Consider the following 24,051-nt stretch of genomic DNA (forward strand, 5'->3'; position numbering starts at 1 on the left):
GGAAAAGGGAGGGAAAAGTCTTCTCCATGTCTCAGTCTGTTTAGACTGATACACCAGAATACCACAGACTGGGTGGTTTATAAACAATAGGAATGTATTACTCCCAGTACTGGTGGCTGGAAGTCCAAGATCAGGGTGCCAGCATGGCTGGGTTCTGGTGAGAGCTCTTTCCTGGTTTGCAGACTGCTGATTCTTGCTATGTCCAAACATTGTAGACTAGAGAGCTCTGTGGGGACCTCTTTTATAAGGGCACTAATCTCATTCAAGAGGGCTCCACCCTCATGACCTAATCACCCTCAAAGGCCCAACCCCTTAATACTATCACATTGGGGGTTAGGATCTTAACATATGACTCTTTAGGGGACACAAACATTCAGGCCACAATATTCCTCTCAGTATCTAGGGAGGAATGCTGTGCTGCCAATACCTTGTCTTAGCCCAGTGAGAATCATTTTGGCCTTCCTACTTACAGGACTATAAGATAACAAATTGGTGTTATTTCAAGTCAGTAAATGTGGTAATTTGTTGCAGCATCAATAAAAAACTAGTACAGCATCCCATAGGGCGTTTCCTTGAAACTAGGTTCTGGAAATGCAATTTGATAACCATCAAATCAGGTTTTCTGGGACATGCACCACACACCCAGCAACACACACATCTCAGTCGGCATTGTTTTGATGAGTGCATCTAATTTGGATCTTCAGACATCCCCCTCCTCAAAGAAAGTAACCCAGTTGTCCCATCCAAGAAGACAAACCTCAGGATCCCAGAGGTCCAAGGTCCGTCTAGTCTCTACCAATTGTGACATACAATCTAATTTTCTTTTTTTTGTCTTTTTAGGGCCACAGCCACAGCATATGGAAGTTCCTAGGCTAGGGGTCTAATCAGAGCTGTAGCCGCTGGACTATGACACAGCCACAGCAACACCAGATCTGAGCCACGTCTGCAACCTACACCACAGCTCATGGCAATGCCGGATCCTTAACCCACTGAGCGAGGCCAGGGATTGAACCCTCAACTTCATGGTTCCTAGTCGGATTCGTTTCTGCTGTACCATGATGGGAACTCCCAATCTAATTTTCTATTCAGGTCACATCCTAAAAGCAGAATTTGAAGATGTTAAAAACACTTGATATTTACCAAAGTTTAGCCTCATAAGTGGAGAGAGGAGTGAAGCCCAGTTCACAGGAGGATACTGGTAGGTTTCCCCAACAGTTGCTATGGGTTTCATCACTACTTTGAGAAGGGAAGGAGGCACAGATTCAGGACCTGCAACAGAAAGGGAAAATAATAATGAAACACCTCAATAGCATCACGAAAGTAGAAAATGCCAACATTCCCTCCATTCTTCTAGTTTCAAAGGATTTGATGTCACACCTTTAATTGTGTTCAACCTTGCAATTCTGTGCTCTTAAAGTAAACTCCATTTGCTACAAACTTTGCTCCATCTGTTCTTCTGTTTCTCATTTGTCTCCAGTATTTCCTTCTCGTCTGGACAGAAATGTTCCACATTGCTACTTAACTCTCTTCCATACTCTCTCATGTCTCTTTACCTAGCTTCCTAAAAAGAGTAACTTATTCTACCTTATTATCTATTGCGTTATTGCTCATGCAATCCTTAGTCCATTTCTGGAAGAGGAGACAATTACTGCCACTGAGGTACATTTCCTTCTAAGGACAATGGGTTACTTTCAGTTTCTGTGGCACTAAATGGTTGTGTTCTATTCCACATGATCTTCTACTTCTTCACCTCAGCCTGGACCACAGCTAACTGCTCCACAGGTGGGCACCTGAAGTAACAGCTAATCCATAGCTTAACCAGGTATGTAGGACACAGTACCATGACTTTAATAATATATCCCCCACCTTTTCTTTCAGGTGAGAGGTAATGTGAAATTGAAAACATGAGACACTATAGCAGTTTTGAGTGGAGCCAAAGGGTGAAGCCAGGGTTGCAGTAGCCATTGAAGGTCATGTAGAAGTGAAGTTAAAAGGAGGTCAGAAATGATGTATGAACAAGTAGAAGACCAATAAGGGGAAGTACAAGTGGCAGAAGGGCCAACACGAACATCAGGAGGGAAATCAGCATTAGCAAAAAGAAAAGCAGAATCAGCAAAGGGAAAACCATCACCAGGAAAAGGAGGGGTAGAATCAGAAAATAAAGCAGTGGAATCAGCAGAAATTGAAAGAGGGGAAATCACAGACAGGAGCAGACTCAGTAAAAAGACAGACAGCTGCAGAAAGGAGAAGCATGGAAAAAGGAGAAGCAAAGGAAAAAGGAGAAGCAGAGGCAGCAAAAGCAGCAGAATCAGCAGACCCTGTAAAGCAGGGAAGCAGAAGTAGGGGTAAAGTCAGGAAAAGGACACTCAGCTGGAGAAAGGAGAAGCATAGAAAAAGGAGAAGCACAGGAAAAAGGAGAAGCAGAGGCAGAAAAAGCAGCAGGATCAGCAGACCCTGTAAAGCAGAGAAGCAGAAGTAGGGGTAAAGTCAGGAAAAGGAAACTCAGCTGCAGAAAGGAGAAGCACAGGAAAAAGGAGAAGCAGAGGCAGCAAAAGCAGCAGAATCAGCAGACTCTATAAAGCTGGGAAGCAGAAGTAGGGGTAAAGTCAGGAAAAGGAAACTCAGCTGCAGAAAGGAGAAGCACAGAAAAAGGAGAAGCACAGGAAAAAGGAGAAGCAGAGGCAGCAAAAGCAGCAGAATCAGCAGACCCTGTAAAGCAGGGAAGCAGAAGTAGGGGTAAAGTCAGGAAAAGGACACTCAGCTGGAGAAAGGAGAAGCATAGAAAAAGGAGAAGCACAGGAAAAAGGAGAAGCAGAGGCAGCAAAAGCAGCAGGATCAGCAGACCCTGTAAAGCAGGGAAGCAGAAGTAGGGGTAAAGTCAGGAAAAGGAAACTCAGCTGCAGAAAGGAGAAGCACAGGAAAAAGGAGAAGCAGAGGCAGCAAAAGCAGCAGGATCAGCAGACCCTGTAAAGCAGGGAAGCAGAAGTAGGGGTAAAGTCAGGAAAAGGAAACTCAGCTGCGGAAAGGAGAAGCATAGAAAAAGGAGAAGCACAGGAAAAAGAGAAGCAGAGGCAGAAAAAGCAGCAGGATCAGCAGACCCTGTAAAGCAGGGAAGCAGAAGTAGGGGTAAAGTCAGGAAAAGGAAACTCAGCTGCAGAAAGGAGAAGCATAGAAAAAGGAGAAGCAGAGGCAGCAAAAGCAGCAGGATCAGCAGACCCTGTAAAGCTGGGAAGCAGAAGTAGGGGTAAAGTCAGGAAAGGAAACTCAGCTGCAGAAAGGAGAAGCACAGGAAAAAGGAGAAGCAGAAGCAGCAAAAGCAGCAGGATCAGCAGACCCTGTAAAGCAGTGAAGCAATAATTCAAAGGATCAATCCAAAAAGATATATAACAATTTTAAATATCTACGTACCCAACTCAGGTTCACCACAATATATAAGGCAACTGCTATCAACCTTAAAAGGACAAATTGACAAGAACACTATCATAGTGGGGGACTTTAACACCCCACTCACAGCAATGGACAGATCAACCAGACAGAAAATCAATAAGGAAACACAGGCCCTGAATGAACTTAATAAACCAGATGGACTTAATAGATATTTATAGCACATTTCATCCAAAAGCAACAGAATACACATTCTTCTCAAGTGCACATGGAACATTCTCTAAGACTGATCTTATCCTGGGCTACAAATCCAACCTTGGTAACTTTACAAAACTGAAATCATATCAAGCATCTTTTCTGACCACAATGCTATATGACTGGAAATCAACAACAAGAAAAAAACTGAAAAAACACAAACACGTGGAGACTCAACAACATGCTACTAAACAACCAATGGATCATGGAAGAAATCAAAGAGGAAATTAAAAAATACCTGGCAGCAAATGACAATGAAGATACGACACTCCAAAACCTATGGGATGCAGCAAAAGCTGTTCTAAGAGGAAAGTTTATAGCAATACAAGCCCACCTCAGGAAACAAGAAAAAGCTCAAATAAACAAGCTAACTTTACATCTAAGGCAGCTCGAGAGAGAAGAACAGACAAGACCTAAAGTTAGTAGAAGGATAGAAATCATAAAGATCAGAGCAGAAATCAATGAAATAGAAACAAAGAAAACCATAGAAAAGATCAATGAAATGAAAAGCTGGTTCTTTGAAAAGATCAACAACATTGATAACCCCCTAGCCAGACTTATCAAGAAAAAAAGAGAGAGGACTCAAATCAATAAACTTAGAAATGAAAAAGGAGAAGTAACAACAGACATCACAGAAATACAAACGATCATAAGAGACTACTACATGCAACTGTATGCCAATAAAATGGAAAACCTAGAAGAAATGGACAAATTCTTAGAAAAGTACAATCTTCCAAGACTAAACCAAGATGAAATAGAAAAGATGAATGGACTCATCACAAGAACTGAAATTGAAACTGTGATTTAAAAACTTCCAACAAACAAAAGTCCAGGACCAGATGGCTCACAAGCGAATTCTATCAAACATTTAGAGAAGAGCTAACACCTATCCTTCTAAAACTATTTCAAAAAACTGCAGAGGAAGAGATACTTCCAAACTCATTCTATGAGGCCACCATCACCCTGGTACCAAAACCAGACAAAGACTCCACAAAAAAAGAAAACTACAGGCCAATTTCACTGATGAACATCGATGCAAAAATCCTCAACAAAACACTAGCAAACCGCATCCAACAATACATTAAAAGGATTGTACATCATGATCAAGTGGGATTTATCCCAGGGATGCAAGGGTTCTCCAGTATCCGCAAATCCATCAGTGTGATACACCACATTAACTAACTGAAGAATAAAAACCATATGATCCTCTCAATAGGTGCAGAAAAAGCCTTTGACAAAATCCAACACCCATTTCTGATAAAAACCCATCAGAAAGTGGGCATAGAGGGAACCTACCTCAACATAATAAAGGACATATTATATGACAAACCCACAGCTAACATCATTCTCAACGGTGAAAAGCTGAAAGAATTCCCACTGAGATCAGGAACAAGACAAGGATGTGCGCCCTCGCCACTACTCTTCAACATACTTCTGGAAGTCCTAGCCACAGCAATCAGAGAAGTAAAAGAAATAAAAGGAATCCAAATTGGAAAGGAAGAAGTAAAACTATCCCTATTTGCAGATGACATGATACTATACCTAGAGAATCCTAAAGACTCTACCAGAAAACTGTTAGAGCTCATCCACGAATTTGGCAAAGTTGCAGGATACAAAATCAATACACAGAAATCGACAGTGTTTCTATATACTAACATGAAAAAGCAGAAAAGGAAATTAGGGAAGCAATCCCATTTACCATCGCATCCAAAAGAATAAAATACCTAGGAGTAAACCTGCCTAAAGAAACAAAATACCTATACTCTGAAAACTACAAGCCACTGATGAAAGAAATCAAAGATGACACAAATAAATGGAAAGATATACCATGCTGGTGGATTGGAGGAGTTAATATTATCAAAAGGACTATACTACCTAAGGCAATCTACAGATTCAATGCAATCCCTATCAAATTACCAAGGACATTTTTCACAGAACTCAAACAAAATATTTTAAAGCTTGTTGGGAAGCACAAAAGACCCAGAATAGTGACATCCTGAAAGAGAAAAATGCAGCTGGAGGAATCAGGCTCCTGGACTTCAGACTATATTACAAAGCAACAGTCGTCAAAACTGCATGGTACTGGCACAAAGACAGACATATAGATCAGTGGAACAGGATAGAAAGCCCAGAATTCAACCCACGCACCTACAGCCAACTAATCTATGACAAAGGAGGCAAGAATATACAATGGAGAAAGGACAGCTTGTTCAATAAGTGGTGCTGGTAAAACTGGACAGCCACATGGAAAAGAATGAAAGTAGAACACTCCCTAACACCATACACAAAAATAAACTCCAAATGGATTAAAGACCTAGATATAAGACCAGACACTATAAAGCTTAGAGGATAACATAGGCCAAACACTCTCTGACATAAACCACAGTAACATCTTCTCAGAGCCACCTATCAGAGTATTGACAATAAAAGGAAAAATAAACAAATGGGATCTAATCAAACTTCAAAGTTTCTGCACAGCAAAGGAAACCCTAAACAAAACAAAAAGACAACCCACAGAATGGGAGAAAATCTTTGCAAGTGAATCAACTGACAAGGGATTCATCTCCCAAATTTATAAGCCCCTTCTGCAGCTCCATACCAAAAAAACAAACAAGCCTATCAAAAAATGGGCAGAAGATCTAAACAGACAGTTCTTCAAAGAAGACATACAGATGTACAAAAAACACATGAAAAGATGTTCAACATCACTCATTATTAGAGAAATGCAAATCAAAACCACTATGAGGTACCACCTTACACCAGCCAGAATGGCCACCATTAATAAGTCCACAAACAGTAAGAACTGGAGAGGGTATGGGGAAAAAGGAACCCTGTTTGGTGGGATTGTAAATTGGTGCGACCACTGTGGAAAGCAGTGTGGAGATTCCTCAGAAAACTAAACATAGAACTACCATTTGATCCAGCAATCCCACTCCTGGGCATCTATCCAGAGAAAACCATGACTCGCAAAGACTCATGTACTCCAATGTTCATTGCAGCACTATTTACAATAGCCAAGACATGGAAACAACCTAAATGTCCATCGACAGAGGAGTGGATCAAGAAGATGTGGTACGTATACACAATGGAATATTACTCAGCCACTAAAAATAATGAAATGCCAGCATTTTTCGCAACATGGATGGACCTAGAAACTATCATGCTGAGTGAAGTCAGCCATACAATGAGACACCAACATCCAATGCTTTCACTGACATGTGGAATCTGAAAAAGGACAGACGGAACTTCTTTGCAGAACAGATGCTGACTCACAGACATTGAAAAACTTATGGTCTCCGGAAGAGACAGTTTGGGGGGTGGGGGGATATGCCTGGGCTGTGGGATGGAAATCCTGTGAAATCCGATTGTTATGATCATTATACAACTACAGATGTGATAAATTCATTTGAGTAATAAAAAAATGGAAAATAAATAAATAAATTTAAAAAAAAAGCTGGGAAGCAGAAGTAGGGGTAATGTCAGTAAAAGGAAACTCAGCTGCAGAAAGGAGAAGCATGGAAAAAGGAGAAACACTGGAAAAAGGAGAAGAAGAGGCAGAAAAAGCAGCAGAATCAGCACACTGAAAATTGGGGAAGCAGAAGTGGGGCATAATCAGTAAAAGGAAAACAGCTGCAGGGAGGAGAAGCACAGGAAAAAGGAGAAACAGAGGCAGAAGAAGCAGCAGAATCAGCAGACCCTTAAAAGTGGGGAAGCAGAAGTGGGGACAGAGTCATCAGCCAAAGAAATAACAGCTGCAGTATAAAATAAGAAGCATGGGAAAAGGAGAAGCACAGGAAAAAGGAGAAAAAGAGGCAGAAAAAACAGCAGAATCAGCAGATACTGAAAAAGGAAGAAGCATATAGGTAAGATATAATCAGGAAAATGAGCTACAAAAAAGAGGAGCACAGGAAAAAGGAGAAGCACATTCAGAGTTAGCAAGACAAGTAGAAGAATTAGAAGTTGAAAGACAGAGGGAAGCAGAACCAGAAGCAGAGTCAACAAAAGGTAAAACCATTGAAGAAAGGATAAGTATACAGAAAAGGAGAAATATATAAAACGGGCAAAGAATTTGAATAGACATTTTCTCAAAGATGATACACAAATGCCCAACAAAGATATGAAACATTACTCATTACCCAACATTACTAATCATCAGAGATACGCATATTAAAACCACAATAAGACATCACCTCATACCCATTAGGATGGCTACCTTTAAAAAAAAAAGTAAAAAGATAATAATTAAGTTTTGGTGAGGATGTGGAGGAATTGCAATCTTTGTGTACTTCTGATGGGATTATAAAACAGAAAAACCTTTATAGAAAAAAGTATGAGGGCTCTGCAAAAAAATTAAAAATAGACCTACTTTATGACCTAGCCATCTCACTTCCAAAAGAATTGAAAGCAAAGTTTCAAGAAGATACTTGTTTGCCCATGTTCATAGCAGTACTAATCACAATAGCCAAGAGGTAGACGCAACCTGAATGTCCATTGATGGATAAACGGATAAAATGTGATTACACAAAAGGCTATATAGTGTATGATTCCATTTAAATGAAACATGCAGAAAAGGCAAATCCATGGAGACAGAAAGCTGATTATTGGTTGCTAGGGGCCAGATGAATTGGGGACTGGAAGCAACTGCACACGGGGTACAAAGTTTCCTTGTGGGGTGATGAAAATGTTCTGGAACAAGATAGTGGTGATAGTTGCATATTGTGAATGTACTAAATGTTACTGAATTGTACACTTGAAAATGGTTAAAATAGCACATTCTAAGTTATGGGTACTTTATATCACCAAAAAAGCACTCAAAAGAACAGAAAGACATGAAGCAGTCTGGAGAGAAAGCAGAATCCATGAAAGAGATTGATACTATGCAGCCCTGGGTTTCCCAGAAATCTGAGGCCAGAAACTATTCCCAAGGAATCCATGCAGTAAATGTATTTACTTTGGAGTCACTTGAAATGAGTCACTGTTTTCTGTAATAAAAAGCATCCTAACATAATTTTTATCTATCTATTGCCCCTACCATCCTGCTTAAACTGCCTAAGATTTCTACTTGCTATCTAAATGGCAAATTCAAGGACTTTTTTTTTTCAGTCTTTCTTTCCATGCTTTTCCACCTAAAACCATATCATACCCTCATTCTTGAAATAAATGCTTGTTGAGACTTCTGTGTTTTTCCTCTGAGTCTCTCTGCCCAAGCTCATTTATTCATAGGTTCACAAACTACTCATGTGTCGATGAGAAAACCCCTACTTCTAATCCAAGCCTTCCTCAGATGTTTCAGACTCTTATTATCAGCATGTTTTCTTAAGCTAAGCCACCAACAAACCTCCTTCCTTACCTTTGCCTCTGCCAACCTGGGGAGGTAAAACTAGCCAGTGTGCCTTCCAATGATGTTCTCCCCTCTCCAACAAACACTTTTTTTTTTTTTTCCTTTTGAAAATGTTAAAAGCTCAACACACCTGCCACTCTTCTAGGCTGCATTAACAGTAACTGAAGCTTTATTTCTATTCCACCTTGACTTGCAGTACTAGGAGTGCAGAAATATTATCGAGTTAACCATTGCTATCCCAAGGAGAAGAATTTCTTTCCAAAAGGTAAATATATTCATAAACTTGTTCACTCATTCAGCCATTAAGTGAGTATCTATTAGTTTCCAGGCACTGTTCCAGACAGTGCAGATAGTGTTGAACAGGGAAGAATACATCATTATGCTCATGGAGCTTACATTCTAGTGAGAGGACAAAGAGGCAAAGACCAGTAGTGATAAAAATAAAAATACTGTGACAGGAATCAACTGGTTAAGTACTCCCATAACTCTATACTGATCGTATCCATGTGGCAACTGCTCACACAAAAAAACTGACCGCGAATTGAAGTCTTTGATTTCATAAAACAATAGCAACAAAAATTTAAGCTGCACTTTTGGAGTCCTTTTGGTTCACGAGTCATAGAAATAGCCTGATGACCTGGCAGACAGTATAGTAAATATCCGGGCATAGAATCACTCTTCTCTCCTATTAAGAACACAAATATAATTCTACATTGGAAATCATTCAATTCATAAGCAGATTTCTATTAAAATTTTTTTTCTCAGATCAAGTGTTTTTGAGATCACCTAAAATTTTGTTCCAGTTCCTTTTATAGAATTCACTACAGAAATTTTGCAGTTTCCAGAAGATCTAGAGAATCAGAAAAGACATTCAACCTGTCCTCCAATACCATGACCCAATTTGAAATATGACCATTTTCCAGACTTTTTATTGCTTAGACAATGAGCCTTCTCTTGATAGGACAATACAACTTTTGACAGTAACTGCACAATACTATCTACACACTGTACATGTTGCTTCTATACTCTTAATTGACCCAATATACAAGTAAGAGTCAGAAATAAGGAGAACTAGTAAAATGGAACACAGGGGTGGAAGTCAAGTTAAGTGATATAACGCAACACATTTTCCACTTCAAAAAAAAAAGTGGAGAATTAGTACTGATGAGCACAACTTGAATCACACAATATTTTCCACTATATTTGTAGGGAACTAACTCTGACACTAAGTGGAATGAAAGAAATCATAGTAGCTGTTAGGAATGGAGAAAATACATGGCAGTTCCAAGCATTTGGGGGGAGGTATAGAGAGTGAGGGAGGCCTAAAATGGGAAAACAGAGTCACTTGGTTCCTTTCCTAGAGACTTTTAGCAATGGACACAAGGATCCAAATCTAGGAGTTCCTGCTATGGCGCAGCAGGTTAAAGGATCCAGCATTGTCTCTACAACAGCTGGGGTCACTGCTGAGGTGCAGGTTCGATCTCTAGCCCAGCACAGTTGGTTAAGGTCATCGCTGTGTCAAAGATTCGATTCTTGGTGTAGGAACTTCCATATTTGAGAAAAAAAAAAAAATTTAGGCAATGTGATTGACCAGTTCCCTTATTACAATGTTTTGCCTTTTAAACAAGTCTCTCAGATAAAAAGAAATACTGGAATGCTTTACAGACAATGGATTTGAAACTGAGAAGGCCTACGAATACTTGGTAAAAGGATCCAGATGTTTCAAAATCCAGATACAAAGTTGCTTTAAATCCCTCATACATTTGACAGCCTCAAAGAACCCTGATATAAATGGCATATCCGAACATAATGCATTACAACAGAACCCATTATCACACATTGGCTACACAGAGGATCAGATCTCAGTGCTATAATGCATATGTGTAACTCCTATAGGAAAAGTCTGGCAACAAGTAGGCTAATAGCCTCTGGTGTGTCTATTCCCCACCACCAGCATTCTGTTGGCACACTATGGATATACCTTTAGCTTCTCCATCTTTAGCGTTGTTTAGAGGCAATGCATATCGTGTGTGTGTGTGTGTGTGTGTGTGTATGATTAAAGCAGATCAACAAATATTTGAAAACTATAACATACCAAGTACTCTGTACTAAACATTTAGGACAAATACAGATGTTCTTCCTGCCCTTGAGGAAATTATAGTCTAATGGGAAAGAAAGATTTTAAACAAAGAATCACAAATAATTAGGCCAAAAATTACACATACGTAAAGTACTATGAAAAACATAGAGGAAAGAATAGGAAATCTAAACTAATCTGGGAACATCAGGGAATCTTCCCTTGTCCCCCACTGAGGAAAGGATGTCTAAAACAAGATGGAAAAGATGAGTATGATTTTTTCTAGACAAACACAGGTAGAGGTAATGAGAGCATGGCATATTGTGGACTAAGAGATGCTTAGCCCCTTGCCAGAAACTACTCCGCAATCAAGATAGTTGTTGAAGATGGTTCATGATTCTGATAGATCAGTCAGATATTAAGAGTTGGTAGGATGTTCTATCTTAAGACCAAATATTTCAATAACATCCAGAGTTATCAGAAGGAAAAACATCCCTGAACCTGTTAACACCAGGGAGGCTGACAAGCACAATGGCTGCCTAGTGCTTGAGAGAGAGGAAGGCAGCCTGAGCAGGGCTGTGGCAAACATATTGAGAATAATGGGAGCCAGGTTTCTTACAGTGAGCAAAGAAAGTAACAAATAGGAAAAGGGAGAGCACATCCTATGCAGAAGGAAGCCTGTGATGTTCAATTGGAGATATTGGTGTGAACTTGCAGTTTTCAATATATGTAGCTAGATGTACAAATAAATATAGATATATGAGAGTGAGAAAGCAAGAGCAAGAGAGAGAGAGAATTTCCGCTGAAAAGGACTGGCAGCAGTTGATTACCCCACCTGCAATGAATACTCTGTACCTAGATTCTGGCTTCTAAATATCATTCTCCACTAAAAGAAACTTGAGTTACCTGGTTATTAAGGGCTGAGAATAACACAAAATGAACCTAGAGCATCTTTGTATGCCACAAAGAAAAGGAAGTATTCAAAGAATGTCATAAGGACACGAGAATCAACTTCAAGAGTCTCTTACTGATCTAATCCGGAACAATCTGAGGATCAAAATAATGAATAATTGAATAACAAAAAAATTAAATACAGCAGGAATTTAGTAGTCCATATTGTAAGGTAGGAAGGAAGAAAGAAAGGAAGGAAGGACGGAAGAAATGAGGAGGGAGAGAAGGAGCAGACAGCTTTTTCCTATAGCGGAATACTTACTAAAACATGTAAATGAAATAATGAAATTTTAAGATTCACCTTTTGGCAGTCATCATAGTAATAATGAATTCAGAAAACATTAATGGATATCCAAACTAATGGGCCAAAATGAGAATGGGATACTCATAAAGTCTCTAAGTATCTTCACACAAAATATTTCTTGATGATAAAGAGGAGAAACTTTATACAGGAGAAACCTGGAAGCTATCACCTTATCCAAGTGATCAAGACAGACATCAGGTACACTCTACGGGATGCAGTGAGAAAAGCAGGGCTCCACATCTGTGACACTCCTGCCAAAGATGTTTGCCCTGACCCTCACATGAGGAACACCGGGCAAACCCAAATAGAAAAAATGCCCTATAATAATAACCGGATTCTGACCTTAAAATAAGTTTAAAGTCATAAAAGACAAAGAATGACTGAAATGAAACACTGTTCTGGATTGAGATGGACAGAAGAGATGACAAGTAAGCACAGAGTGACATTCTGGATTAAATTCTTGTTCTGCTAAAGACATCATTTGATTGTCAGTGAAACTTGAATAGGGTCCCTGGGTGAACAGAGTATAGGCATTCTCTGGCTGTTTTCTTTTTTTTTTTGGTAAGCATTAAATTATTTTAAAACAAAAAGTTAAAAAACTTTTTTTTTGAAAGTCTAACATTTAATTTAAAAAAGAAACCACATCTCTAATAGTAAACACATACAAAAATCCTCATTCCTTCTGGCAATGAATGCAAATTAAAGTAGTCTTAAGGTATCATTTTACACCTGCGTGGCTTTTATTACAGTCATTTGTTTATCTATATGATGGTTTGCTTTGTAATATGATAACTAGAAAGGGTTTACTCTTTGTTTTCTAAGCACTGCTACATAAAGTGACTCATAAACTCATAATCCTTACAAAAACTCTAGAAAGAAGATTCGATTATTTTCTCCACTTTACAGAAGCAATTGAGGCTTATAGACTTAAGCAGCTTGTCTAAAGAGACACAGCCAGTAAGCAGTCTAAGTGGGATACGAACCCAGGCAGTCTGGCTCCCATGCTTTTAACCACTACCATATGAAGCTCTGCGTATTCATACAGAGCTGTGGTACTAAAACCCAGGACAACCCTTTTGAAGAGGGTTGAGGCCATGCCATCGCCATAGTCATCAAATCCTCAGACCCTTGCCCACTAATAAACTTATCCTAAGGAAAGTAAAAGCAAAAGAGAGAAAGCTACACGCCTAATGATGTTCTCTATAATGGAAAAATTTTCAATGACTGATAGAGAATGGGTTAATTGTGATTTATCAACTTGATGGAATATTTTACCAGTCAGTTAAAAATAATAACTCTGGAGATACAAGAAAAATAAAGCAATATTTATGATATAATATTAAGTTAAAAACACAAAGTATAAGTATACTGGGAAACATAAAAATTGTGTGTACATAAAAGCAACAAATTAAAAAGTAAAATTCAAAAACAATAATAGTTATTAGAAATCATGAGATAACTGATGACTTTTTTCCTTTCAAACATTTTTATGATGTTTACAACATATCCTATTAACAACTGTCTAGAAAGCGATGCAAGGATACTTTTCACACTTCCCAACCTTCCTTTTGCAGGAGATGGGTCATCATTATGTCCATTTACATGGAAATTTGTTAAAATTTAAAGAATACAATAAAACAGTATACATTTTATGATTCAATATTAATATAATACACACATTTAGAAGGACACATACTGGAGCATCTATCTATTGAGGCTATTTCTAGGTGGTAAGGTTATAGGAGATTCTTTTTTTCTTCTTTATATCATTTTTGAACTTAGTGTTGTATACATGTATTCATTTCCAACTTTAATTTTTTTATAGAATTGTATAGGTAAATTATTACTAAATTAAAATACATTAAAATTACACATTTTGGCAACCAACTCCAGAATTTTATCACAAAAGTAGGACAGCTTTCTCATATTATTTATTCTACACTCAGAGATCACTAATTCTTCTCTTTTGGCTGGACTCATCAACAATTACATCTCATGCTAATAATCCAAAAATGATCAATTGAGAATATACCCATGTATAGTTTATGCACAAACTCAATATTTGCACACTCAAATACCTGACCAATGAATTCATATCAAGAAGGAAATGCCATTCATAATGACTTTATTACAAGGATTTAAATATACTTTTCTCAAATAATACTTCTTATGGTAAATTTTAAAGCTTGATAGAAAAAAATAAAACTAGAAAGTCACTTTTCCAAGCAAGAGAATGGTAAGGAAAAGAACCCTAAATTATTAGGTAGAAACAAGTAATGTTATCACCCAAAATCAATGATTACTTTTATTAAATACTTTTAATATATGTGTTTTATAAAAAAAAGTTGATGAAATCTGTATATGTTGTGAGGTTAAGAAAAAAGAAAGATCAGAAAGTAGGAAAAAGAATAAGTGAATAGAAAGGAAGCAAAAATAAAAGCTAAAATTTAGAGGACCTTAAGAGGAAAAAAAATTCCATGATAGAAGAAATTAGATTCTAAGGAAAATTTAAGCCTAGCACAGCCAAGAAATATCCAGAGGAATAGATTATGACGATGACAAACAATGTGTCTGCTAGAAGGTAGCCAGGGCTATTAGGGAAGAAAAGAAAATGTTATAAGGTATAGCAAAAAAACCCAAAAAACCCAGTTTCATTCTAAACTATTAACGGATGTCTTTTTTTTTTTTTTTTTTTTTAAAGGATGTCTTTTAAAACTAGAAGGAATTTCATCTCTTGGGCATGGTTTTAAAATGTACGCCTGTATGATGGAATGGATGCTATGATCATCTGGTACATTCTAATCACTGAGTATTGAAATGAGTATCTAAAATGAGAAAAGCCCTAAACATTAGAAAGCAGATTAATAGATTCACTGTCTCAAATCTGATTGGCTAAAATTGAGACCATGATGTCCAATCTCAGCCAGGCCCAAGCGTGGATCAGGGATAGCTCATCACGTTTTTTTTCTTCTCATGAGTTATTTGTTAAACAGCACACAGAGGCGATGAAGCCATGTCATCCCTAAAGTTCTCTCTCTTCCGCCTATGCCCAACATGATTTTTATTCTCTCAAGCCATTTCTTTCTCAAAAGAGCTCCCCAAAGTTGTCATCCTTCCTATCAGCAGCCCCACTGGGCTCTGGTGAGTGACATCCAGACATTTCAACTCAAAAGCTGCTTCAGAAGAGAGTTATTAAAATTCAAATGAGCTGGGCATATTGAAGAAGAAAACACTCGTTTGCATGCACACCTCCGCATTTGGCCATCCCATTTAGACCCAGAGAGCAGGGTCTGGTTTTGTTTTTGTAAATGGGCTTCTGAGGCGGAGGTCAGCCTCCCACGGCCTCCATTCCTTTGGGGTCATCATTAGTAATGGGTAAGGCTGAATAGATTCTCCTCTGAGTCTAGGCAGCAAACCTGACAAGAAGGCAGCCCTCTCCCACAACCTGAAAACGCCCCAAATCTGACTTGTAACATGGCATTTTTTAATACTTTGCTATTTGTTTTAAAATCGCTTTCAGGAAGGTTGTATATGACATTTCTAATGTCAGTTCCACCTGATTTTTCAGCCTTAGAGCAGACTATTGTCTGTTGTGCCATGACTGTGTAATCATAAAAAAGGTTACATTTAATCTAACCCAGAATTTCCCACAAGATTCAGAGAAAATTCATTTCAGCCAAGAAATATGTACCTAGGGAGCCAAAAATGACAGGTTATTCACTAGAAAAGAAAAAGAGCTTATCTTTTATTTGGCCTTAAGAATTTTTATTTTATTTCTCATGGAAATATTTCACATTATCATCACTGAAAATTATGTAAGATACCAGTGAGCAAAGTAACAAAAAAAAGAGCCATATATGTGTACATATATATATTCCTAGAATTATTCTAGCCATGGAAATTTTAGTAGGAATTCAATTTCTTACTAGAAGGCATCTCTGTTATGATATCTACTTTAAATAGACTTAATTTATGTTAACATAAACAATTAACTCCACATTATGTGTAATATATGACATGCTCATATATAAACATAGCTTATACAACAAAATAAACTTATGCCAATTTTTACTAAGGATATGTAAAAGCAAGTTGCACTAACAGTTAACCCTAGGACAATAACACAATTTCTAGGTCCCTAGAAACAAAAGGAATTCATCTCCAAGCTATAAAAGTAGTTTATAACCTGGAAGCTCCAGGGATTACCATACCCAGTGGGAAATTAGACAACAGAAATGACCTTTAATGTCCCTTCCAATGATATGATTTTATTCTTTTGTGACTGTCATTAATCAAACTTGCTTCCTCTGCATGTCTTCATTTTAATGTGCTTAAAAACTTTTTTTCCCTCTAAAATTGGGATGATCTTGTAATACAGGTACTAGCTTTGCCCAGACTGACATAATCAGCCCAGCAAAGAATGAACTAGTAAACATCAAGGAAAGAACATTACATGATACTTGTTCCACAACACCTTCAGCTTGGGTGTGTGTCATTAAAGAACATTTACTTAACAACATCTGTGGCATTGTTTTGGCTCCAGTTAAAAACAAAAGGCACTCAGTCTCTGTCTTTAGGTCGCCTGTGCTCTAACATTGTGGCAGCAACCAAGAATCACAAAAAGACCACTGTTGCTGAGAAAAAGAACACAAGTTAAAAGTAAGAACCAGAGCCAGTGATCCCAACACCACAGAGTGTTCTCAGGGGTTCAGGGAGGAGATATACTTTCAAATCTAGTCCTGGAAAACAAACTACACCAGTGTGTGTTTTCTTTTTTTTTTTTTAGGTCACACTCCCTTGAAATTGATCCAAAAAAAAAAAAAGAGTGATGTGTGTTATACTTTCGAAATGGCCAAAAGGAAGATTAAGGTATTCACATGCCCTCTCAAGGTCAGATATGGAGATCCCAAGAGGCTACTCAGTGTGTATGTTTATGTCCACTTAGTATAACTGGTTTCCTAGTCACCTCTACTGCAGAGATGATCTAGCAGAAGAAAATATTCACCCCTTCAGGTTTGTCTTGTTTAATTCTACAGAAGCCCGCTTAGGGTACATGAACTTAACATATATAAAGAATGATAGAGTTCAAGAAATGTGCTCACTTGCCTTTTTTTCCTCCTGTAATGAAGAAGCCAATGGCTGCTCTAATAAAACTGCTTTCAGGCAAATAGCAATAGTCAGTAGGAACTGTGGAGACAGAAAATGATCAAATTAACCAGTGAACTTGGCGGGACTAATGAAGGAAAGATAATGATCTCATGCTGCCATATCAAACTAGAGACAAAGAGGAGATGTTTATGCCATTAATCTCAGAACAATACTCTGTGGTTGCAACTAATTCTATTAGATTAAGTGACTGGCCTTGAAGTAATCACTTAGGTTAGGCAAGCAAATCTAAAACAGTGGCAAATTCAGAGGAGGCTGAAAAACCACAGAGGATGAAAATTTTTCTTAAGTGGTTAAAAAAAATCTTTGCCCATCTGGGACATCAATAAGCCCAGATCCAGTGACCTTCTCGTGTCAGCCAGGAGTTTACTAGGCTTTGAGGCTGAGACCACCATTCTCTGGGCCATTTCAGTGTATCCTGAATCAGAAATATGAACCATGGACATACATCAATCAGTATTAATAGCAGCCAGTCTCTCACTTCATAAGGCAGGGACCTCTATGTGACCAATACGTGCAAATAACCAGATGTGGCTGCTGACCTGGAACAGTGAAGCAGTGACATTTATGCTAGTTGAGTCTTGGGAGTTTCCTAGATTCTTTTCCTCCTAGTTGCCCATAATTGTTTCATGAGATGGTTTTTGCTGGGATAAATGGCTCAACTGGAAAATTCCATCAGAAACAAGTAGCTGTACTTTTCCAGATTTTGCTCCAAAGAACCTGGGTGTAAGATGATTCACTACAATCTGCCTTGAGTATATATGGGCCAGACCATGTGCCCCGTAGTACAATAACTAAAAGCCTATGTAAAAAAGCATAGGCTTTTAATTTATTGTACTATGGGGTACATGGAAAAGCAAAAGCCTGATATAAACGTGCTATTTTTTACTGGGACATTATGAGAGCACTGACCTTCAAAATTAGCATTACCAAGGGTTTCCAAGTGACTAGGTTTTTTTTTTTTTTTTCTTTTTTCCAATTTTATTATGACAGCATCCAGTTGTCTTTAGTTCATTATGTTGAGAATGCTGTGGAACAATGTCCTACTTCTACAGCTAAGGAGAGATTGGAAGTGAGGGAAATAGTAATTATAGTGGCCCACACTCATGGTAATGCTGTCCATAGACTACCTGTCAGGGGATATGTGAAGCTAGGTTTTAATGAGGAATCTTTGGTACTTAAACCTCTCTGGCCTGGGTCCAAGAGAGCCAGTGGTCAAAATTCTCTAAAGAGCAAGGAGCAGATATAGGTCCCAGTGCATTACAATGATGCTTTCCCTAGAAAATTTCCAAGTACAAATGTAAATTAAGCACTTGGGAATTGCAAATATTTTTATTGTTTTTATTAAAAAGCTAGAAATAGAAAAAGCCTTATTACATGAAGACCTAGGATTTTAATTCTAAGGCCAAGGAGATACGCATCTTTAAAAATACTTACCCAATGACTTTTTTCAAAAGCAGGGGCCAGAAGGACTCCAGCTATACATGAAGAGTCTTTTAGTGAAATATGAATATACTAACCATGCTTACATCTAGTAAAATAAAAGGAATTCTGTTCCAAGATTCAAGGATATAATTCCTAGTTTCTGGATTTCTCACTAAATTTGTATGCAAATCATGCAATCTTTCTGAGTCTCAGGTTCTTCATTTGTGAAATACGGAGTTAGACTCAGTGTTTACACTGCTCGCTAAGGAAGGCAGAGAGGAAGAGTGAAAAAACCATGGGCTTTGGTAAACCCTGTGTTTACCACTTACTGCTGTGACCCTGGGAAAGTCAGGAGGCTTCTCCATAGCCCATTTTCCTCTGATGTCAAACAGGGATGGCTGGAGAACTAACACCCTTAATTATGCACGTAGCCCCGTATCAGCAATCCCACCTCCTGGCTCCTGGGTTCTATGAGTCCAATCTTACCTGAGGTTCTACTTTGATTTGAGGACAGAGTAGACAGATGAAGATGTCCTAGAAGCCAGATTGCATTTGACTGAAGACCAATCACCCCAGACACACTGATGACCTATGGATGAAATGTAACAGTTCAATGATGGGGCAAGATCCAAATTCCATTCAATAAAGGGCCGCTGACAGGATGTCACTAGTTTTGTATGAGGTGGTAGCTTGGCTGGTAAGGGAAGTTCTATGACAAGATGTACTAGCACCTGTTTAGTAAACTAAATGTGGGACACAGAGGTGATCAACAAGCGTTGCTGAATGAATGAATGAGTCATGATAGAAGGTACTAGTGGCTTCACTGAGACTGGTCTAAATGAATTTTCAAAAAATGGGAAAAGAGTAAAAAGAGCTGATAGTTGCTTAAGACTAAAATACCTTTAAAAGCAGGAGGAGATACTATTTTGCTCTCTTTAAATAATGCTCTATCACTGTGTTATCATTCATAATAGGATTTAAAAAAATTTTTATTTAAAAATTTTTATTTTTATTAAAGTATAGTTGAGTTAGTTTCAGGTGTACAGCAAAGTGATTCAATTATACATAAATCCATTCTTTTTCATATTCCTTTCCCATATAGGTTATCAGAGAATGCCGAGTAGAGTTCCCTGTGCTTATACCGTAGGTTCTTGTTGATTATAATAATACGTGTTTTTGTTTTTGTCTTTTTGCCTTTTCTAGGGCCGCTTCCTGCGGCACATGGAGGTTCCCAGGCTAGGGGTCTAATTGGAGCTGTAGCCACCGGCCTACGCCAGAGCCACAGCAACACGAGATCCAAGCCGCGTCTGTGACTTACACCACAGCTCACGGCAACGCCAGATCGTTAACCCACTGAGCAAGGGCAGGGATCGAACCCGCAACCTCATGGTTCCTAGTTGAATTTGTTAACCACTGTGCCATGATGGGAATTCCATAATATGTTTTAAATAATCGTTTTCATTTATAGATTTTTCCTCAAGTTATAACAACTCAAGTTTCAGTACAATTTTTTGAGACTATTCATATTCATTCATACAAAAGAGTTTCTTCTCTTCAGAGATTTATGTTTGCTTTTAAAAGCATGAAATCGCTACAACTTCTTTATGTGCTGAGTATTATAACCAGCTATACTCTGCAAGAATGAAAACAAGTATGCCAAGTGAAAAGCCCAGGATACAAAGTTCTACATCTGATGGAGTCCCATTGTGGCTCAGTGGTAATGAACCCTACTAGCATCCATGAGGATGCGAGTTCGATCCCGGGCCCTGCTCGATGGGTTAAGGATCCAGTGTTGCATAAGCTGTGGTGTAGGTCGCAGATGCAGCTCAGAACCCACGTCACTGTGGCTGCAGCTATAGCTCTGATTCTACTCCTAGCCTGGGAAACTCCATATGCCATGGGTGAGGCCCTAAAAGACAAAAACAAAAACAAAAACCCCACAAAAAACCCCCTGCAAAGTTCTACATATGGTAAGAATACAACTATGCAGAGAAAAGAATGACTGAAAAGAAATATGACCAAATCTTATATTGCTTCAGGTTGGGAGGACCATCTGTGATATTTTTTTCAGCTTCTTTCATTCTGTACTTTTAAGTTTATGCAATAAATGTCATAATTTTTTAAAATAAAAAAAAACCCAAATGTAAAATCATTTCTCAGCAGATGAACATATTTATTCTTTAATCAAGGATAATGCTGACAATAATTTTCCAAACTTTTTTACAAGTGACATCTGAACTAGTGTCTGTTGACCATTCTGCTTAAGTACCTGCTCTGCCCTTTGATTGCCTTCCATTTTTCCTTATCCTGAGGGAAGGGTCAGGTTTTAATTTTTAAGGAAAACTGATGTCCACTTAGATTAACTCAAAAAATTGCCAGCTTTCCTTTTTCCAGAGGTGGCTTATGTATGTCAGCTAATGCCAGGCCATGATCCATTCTTGAATGTCCCTTGAACTCACCGTGAATAACTAGAGCTTTTCCTACTTTCTAAATAAAGCAGTTTGTATCATGAAAGAGAAAAAAAAAAAAAAAAAAGAGAGAGAGAGAGAGAGAGAGAACAAAGGGGAGTATCTTAAGGGTTTTAAATCCTTCTTCTCACCTGAGTTAAAGTTCTAATGACTTCATTAAGTCTGCCTTGAAAATGAGAGGACTGGATGATTTCTGACTTCAGCTGAAAGAAAAAGGAGAAATACCCACCCCGCATGCCCCCAAAAGTAAATAATGATATTCCCAGTGTATGGGCTGTCATTGCTCATAGCTATCATAACCTGTGGAATAATTTATGAGTATGTCCTTGTATTTCAAAAACAAAAGCTATGAGAGCTCCTTGAGGGCAGGGCCTTATTTAATCACTGACTTCCTAGAAACAGTTCAGTGTGGCATGCGGCAGTCACTTAATAAACTTTTACTGTATAGATAAAGGAACCCCTTAGAAGCACTTATAAATTTACACATACATATAAAGCATTTTAAAATTTACCCATACTAGAAAGCCTTTTAAAGTGAGAACATAATTATATATATTTAAACCTAAATGTTACAGATGCAAAATGGAATTTCTTTTTTTGAAATTTCTTTTTTTTTTTTTTTTTTTTTTTTTTTTTTTTTTTTTTTTTTTTTTTTTTTTTTGAATTTCTTACGAATTTTTGAAATTTCTTATGATCTAATATCACTTTTCTCAGGCAGAGAACTTTGTGGAAAGTATGTAAGTTGACTAGGTTTAATTCCTACAAGCCAAATAAAATATGGAACAAATCTCTATAGAAAGAATTCTTGGCCAAGAGCAAATTTCAACATATAAAGGCACTAGAAAGCCCAGTGTAACCATTATCATGAGCACACACTGAGATATTGGGTGTTCTCTCCTTGCTGTAACTATGTACGCATTTAGGTTTCTTCTTCCACCATCACCACCCCCTTTTTTACCTGCATTACATCCCCTTCAGAGCCTACCAAGGCCACCATGCCATGAAGAGCTGCCAAACAAAGCATTGTGGGAGCGCCCTGAAAACAAAGCATCAGAATATGTCATGAGGGAAACAGCCCTTGGGTTTGAATTTAATAAAAATTACACTGTAGTGAAACAAATGGTGAAAATGGTACTAAATCTGTAGGGTTAACGCAAACTGTGTCACTGAACCAAGAATGGAAGCCAACTTGAACAAAGTAACAGGTTAAAGTTGTGAGATCATAGGTGGTTTTATCATTTTTCAAAACCACAATGTCGTTTTAAAATTAAAACACTGACAAAACAGCGAGTTAAATAAAACTATAATGGTTAACAGGATGGATCATTTATAAGGCATTAAAAGTACATGTGTCTCTTTCATTGGAAATTACCTATTCTTTTATGGTTAAGCTATATATTTTGGCAGCACCTATAAATGGTCCAATAAAGTAGTTCTTTTTCCTTTATAAAAATATAAAATAACATGCAGGAGGTGCCTTCTACCTGTGTTAGGACAATTTTGATCCAGGCAGGGAGCAGTCTGCTGCCCAAGTCTTCAGCTTTTCCATGTCCGCATACCGACAAGCCATGAACTACATTTCCTAATGCCAGAGCAAAACCTGAAGTCTGTTAGAAATAAATTTTTTAAAGAGGTGAGAAAAAGAACAGCATAGATTAGGAATGTTCACGTACAACATCACAAGCACTTCCAGGGGTTCCCTTTCCTACAGACACATTCTATTGGCATCTGAAAATCAGAGTTTTGCAGATTTTTAAAATCTAGACTGGTTTGCAATAAAAACTGCAGTCTAATTGTAAGGAATTTAGCTTCAGTAAGTGGATTATTTTAGGAAAAGAATAATGCATTATTGATTGACTTGGTCAAACAATCCAAATTCTAAGAAGTTAGGGTAAAAATACCAAGGTAAATCACCCAAGTCCAGTCAACTCCCAATGGAGGAGACAATGTCCTATAAAGAACACAGCATACACAAACTTCTACATTTTTGTGTTTGCAGAATCTTTTCTGAATGTAAGTGAGCAGGCATATAATCATTAAATAGTAACAATACAATATAACATAAGCTTAAAACCTGAACTGAATCCTGCAATAACCCACTATGGCTAATATCAAGACTCTAGGGAAATCTAAAAACCAAACACTCAAGCAAACAAAATACAAATGAGAAATTTCTGGAGCAGTTGTAATTTCCAATTTTTAAAAATTATGATAAAATACACTTAATACAAAATTTACCATCTTAACCATTTTTAAGGGTGCAGTTCAGTGGTACAAAGTACATTCATATTACGGTGCAACCATCGCTAACTACCACCCATCTCTAACTCTCTTCATCTTACAAAACTGAAATTCTGTGCCCATTAAACAACTACTTGCCATTCCTCTTCCCTCAGCCCCTGGCAACCACCATTCTACTTTCTGTCTCCATGCTTTTGACTACTCTAAGTACCTTATATAAGCAGAATCATACAGGGCTTTTTTGTGTGTGATGAGCCTATTTCACTTAGCACAATGTCCTTGAGGTCATGTTATAGCAAATGTCAGAATTTCCTTCCTTTTTAAGGTTGACTAATATTTCAGAGGGAACAATTTAAGGGTATTTCATTTAATTTGTAACTATCTATATTTTCCTATATATTCAGTCATGAGTGGATTCTGTCTTGAATTTGCTAAGGTT

The 24,051-nt window shown here is 37.9% G+C and overlaps 1 protein-coding gene across 10 annotated transcripts in view; it reads right to left on the reverse strand.

Moving 5' to 3' along the window:
* The window catches only part of FOCAD (focadhesin), a 319,932-nt gene that overhangs the window by 27,907 nt on the left and 267,974 nt on the right, over positions 1–24,051 (reverse strand). For all 10 annotated transcript variants that reach the window (XM_021063120.1, XM_021063095.1, XM_021063125.1 and 7 more), the window contains 6 exons: positions 22,856–22,978; positions 22,330–22,407; positions 21,503–21,574; positions 19,390–19,492; positions 17,419–17,499; positions 1,141–1,269 (listed from right to left, as the gene is read on the reverse strand). In XM_021063120.1, coding sequence (XP_020918779.1) covers positions 1,141–1,269; positions 17,419–17,499; positions 19,390–19,492; positions 21,503–21,574; positions 22,330–22,407; positions 22,856–22,978 — 586 coding nt within the window. The remainder of the gene's footprint in view (positions 1–1,140; positions 1,270–17,418; positions 17,500–19,389; positions 19,493–21,502; positions 21,575–22,329; positions 22,408–22,855; positions 22,979–24,051) is intronic.

The sequence above is a fragment of the Sus scrofa genome, chromosome 1 (assembly GCF_000003025.6).
Source record: "Sus scrofa isolate TJ Tabasco breed Duroc chromosome 1, Sscrofa11.1, whole genome shotgun sequence".
NCBI lineage: Eukaryota > Metazoa > Chordata > Mammalia > Artiodactyla > Suidae > Sus > Sus scrofa.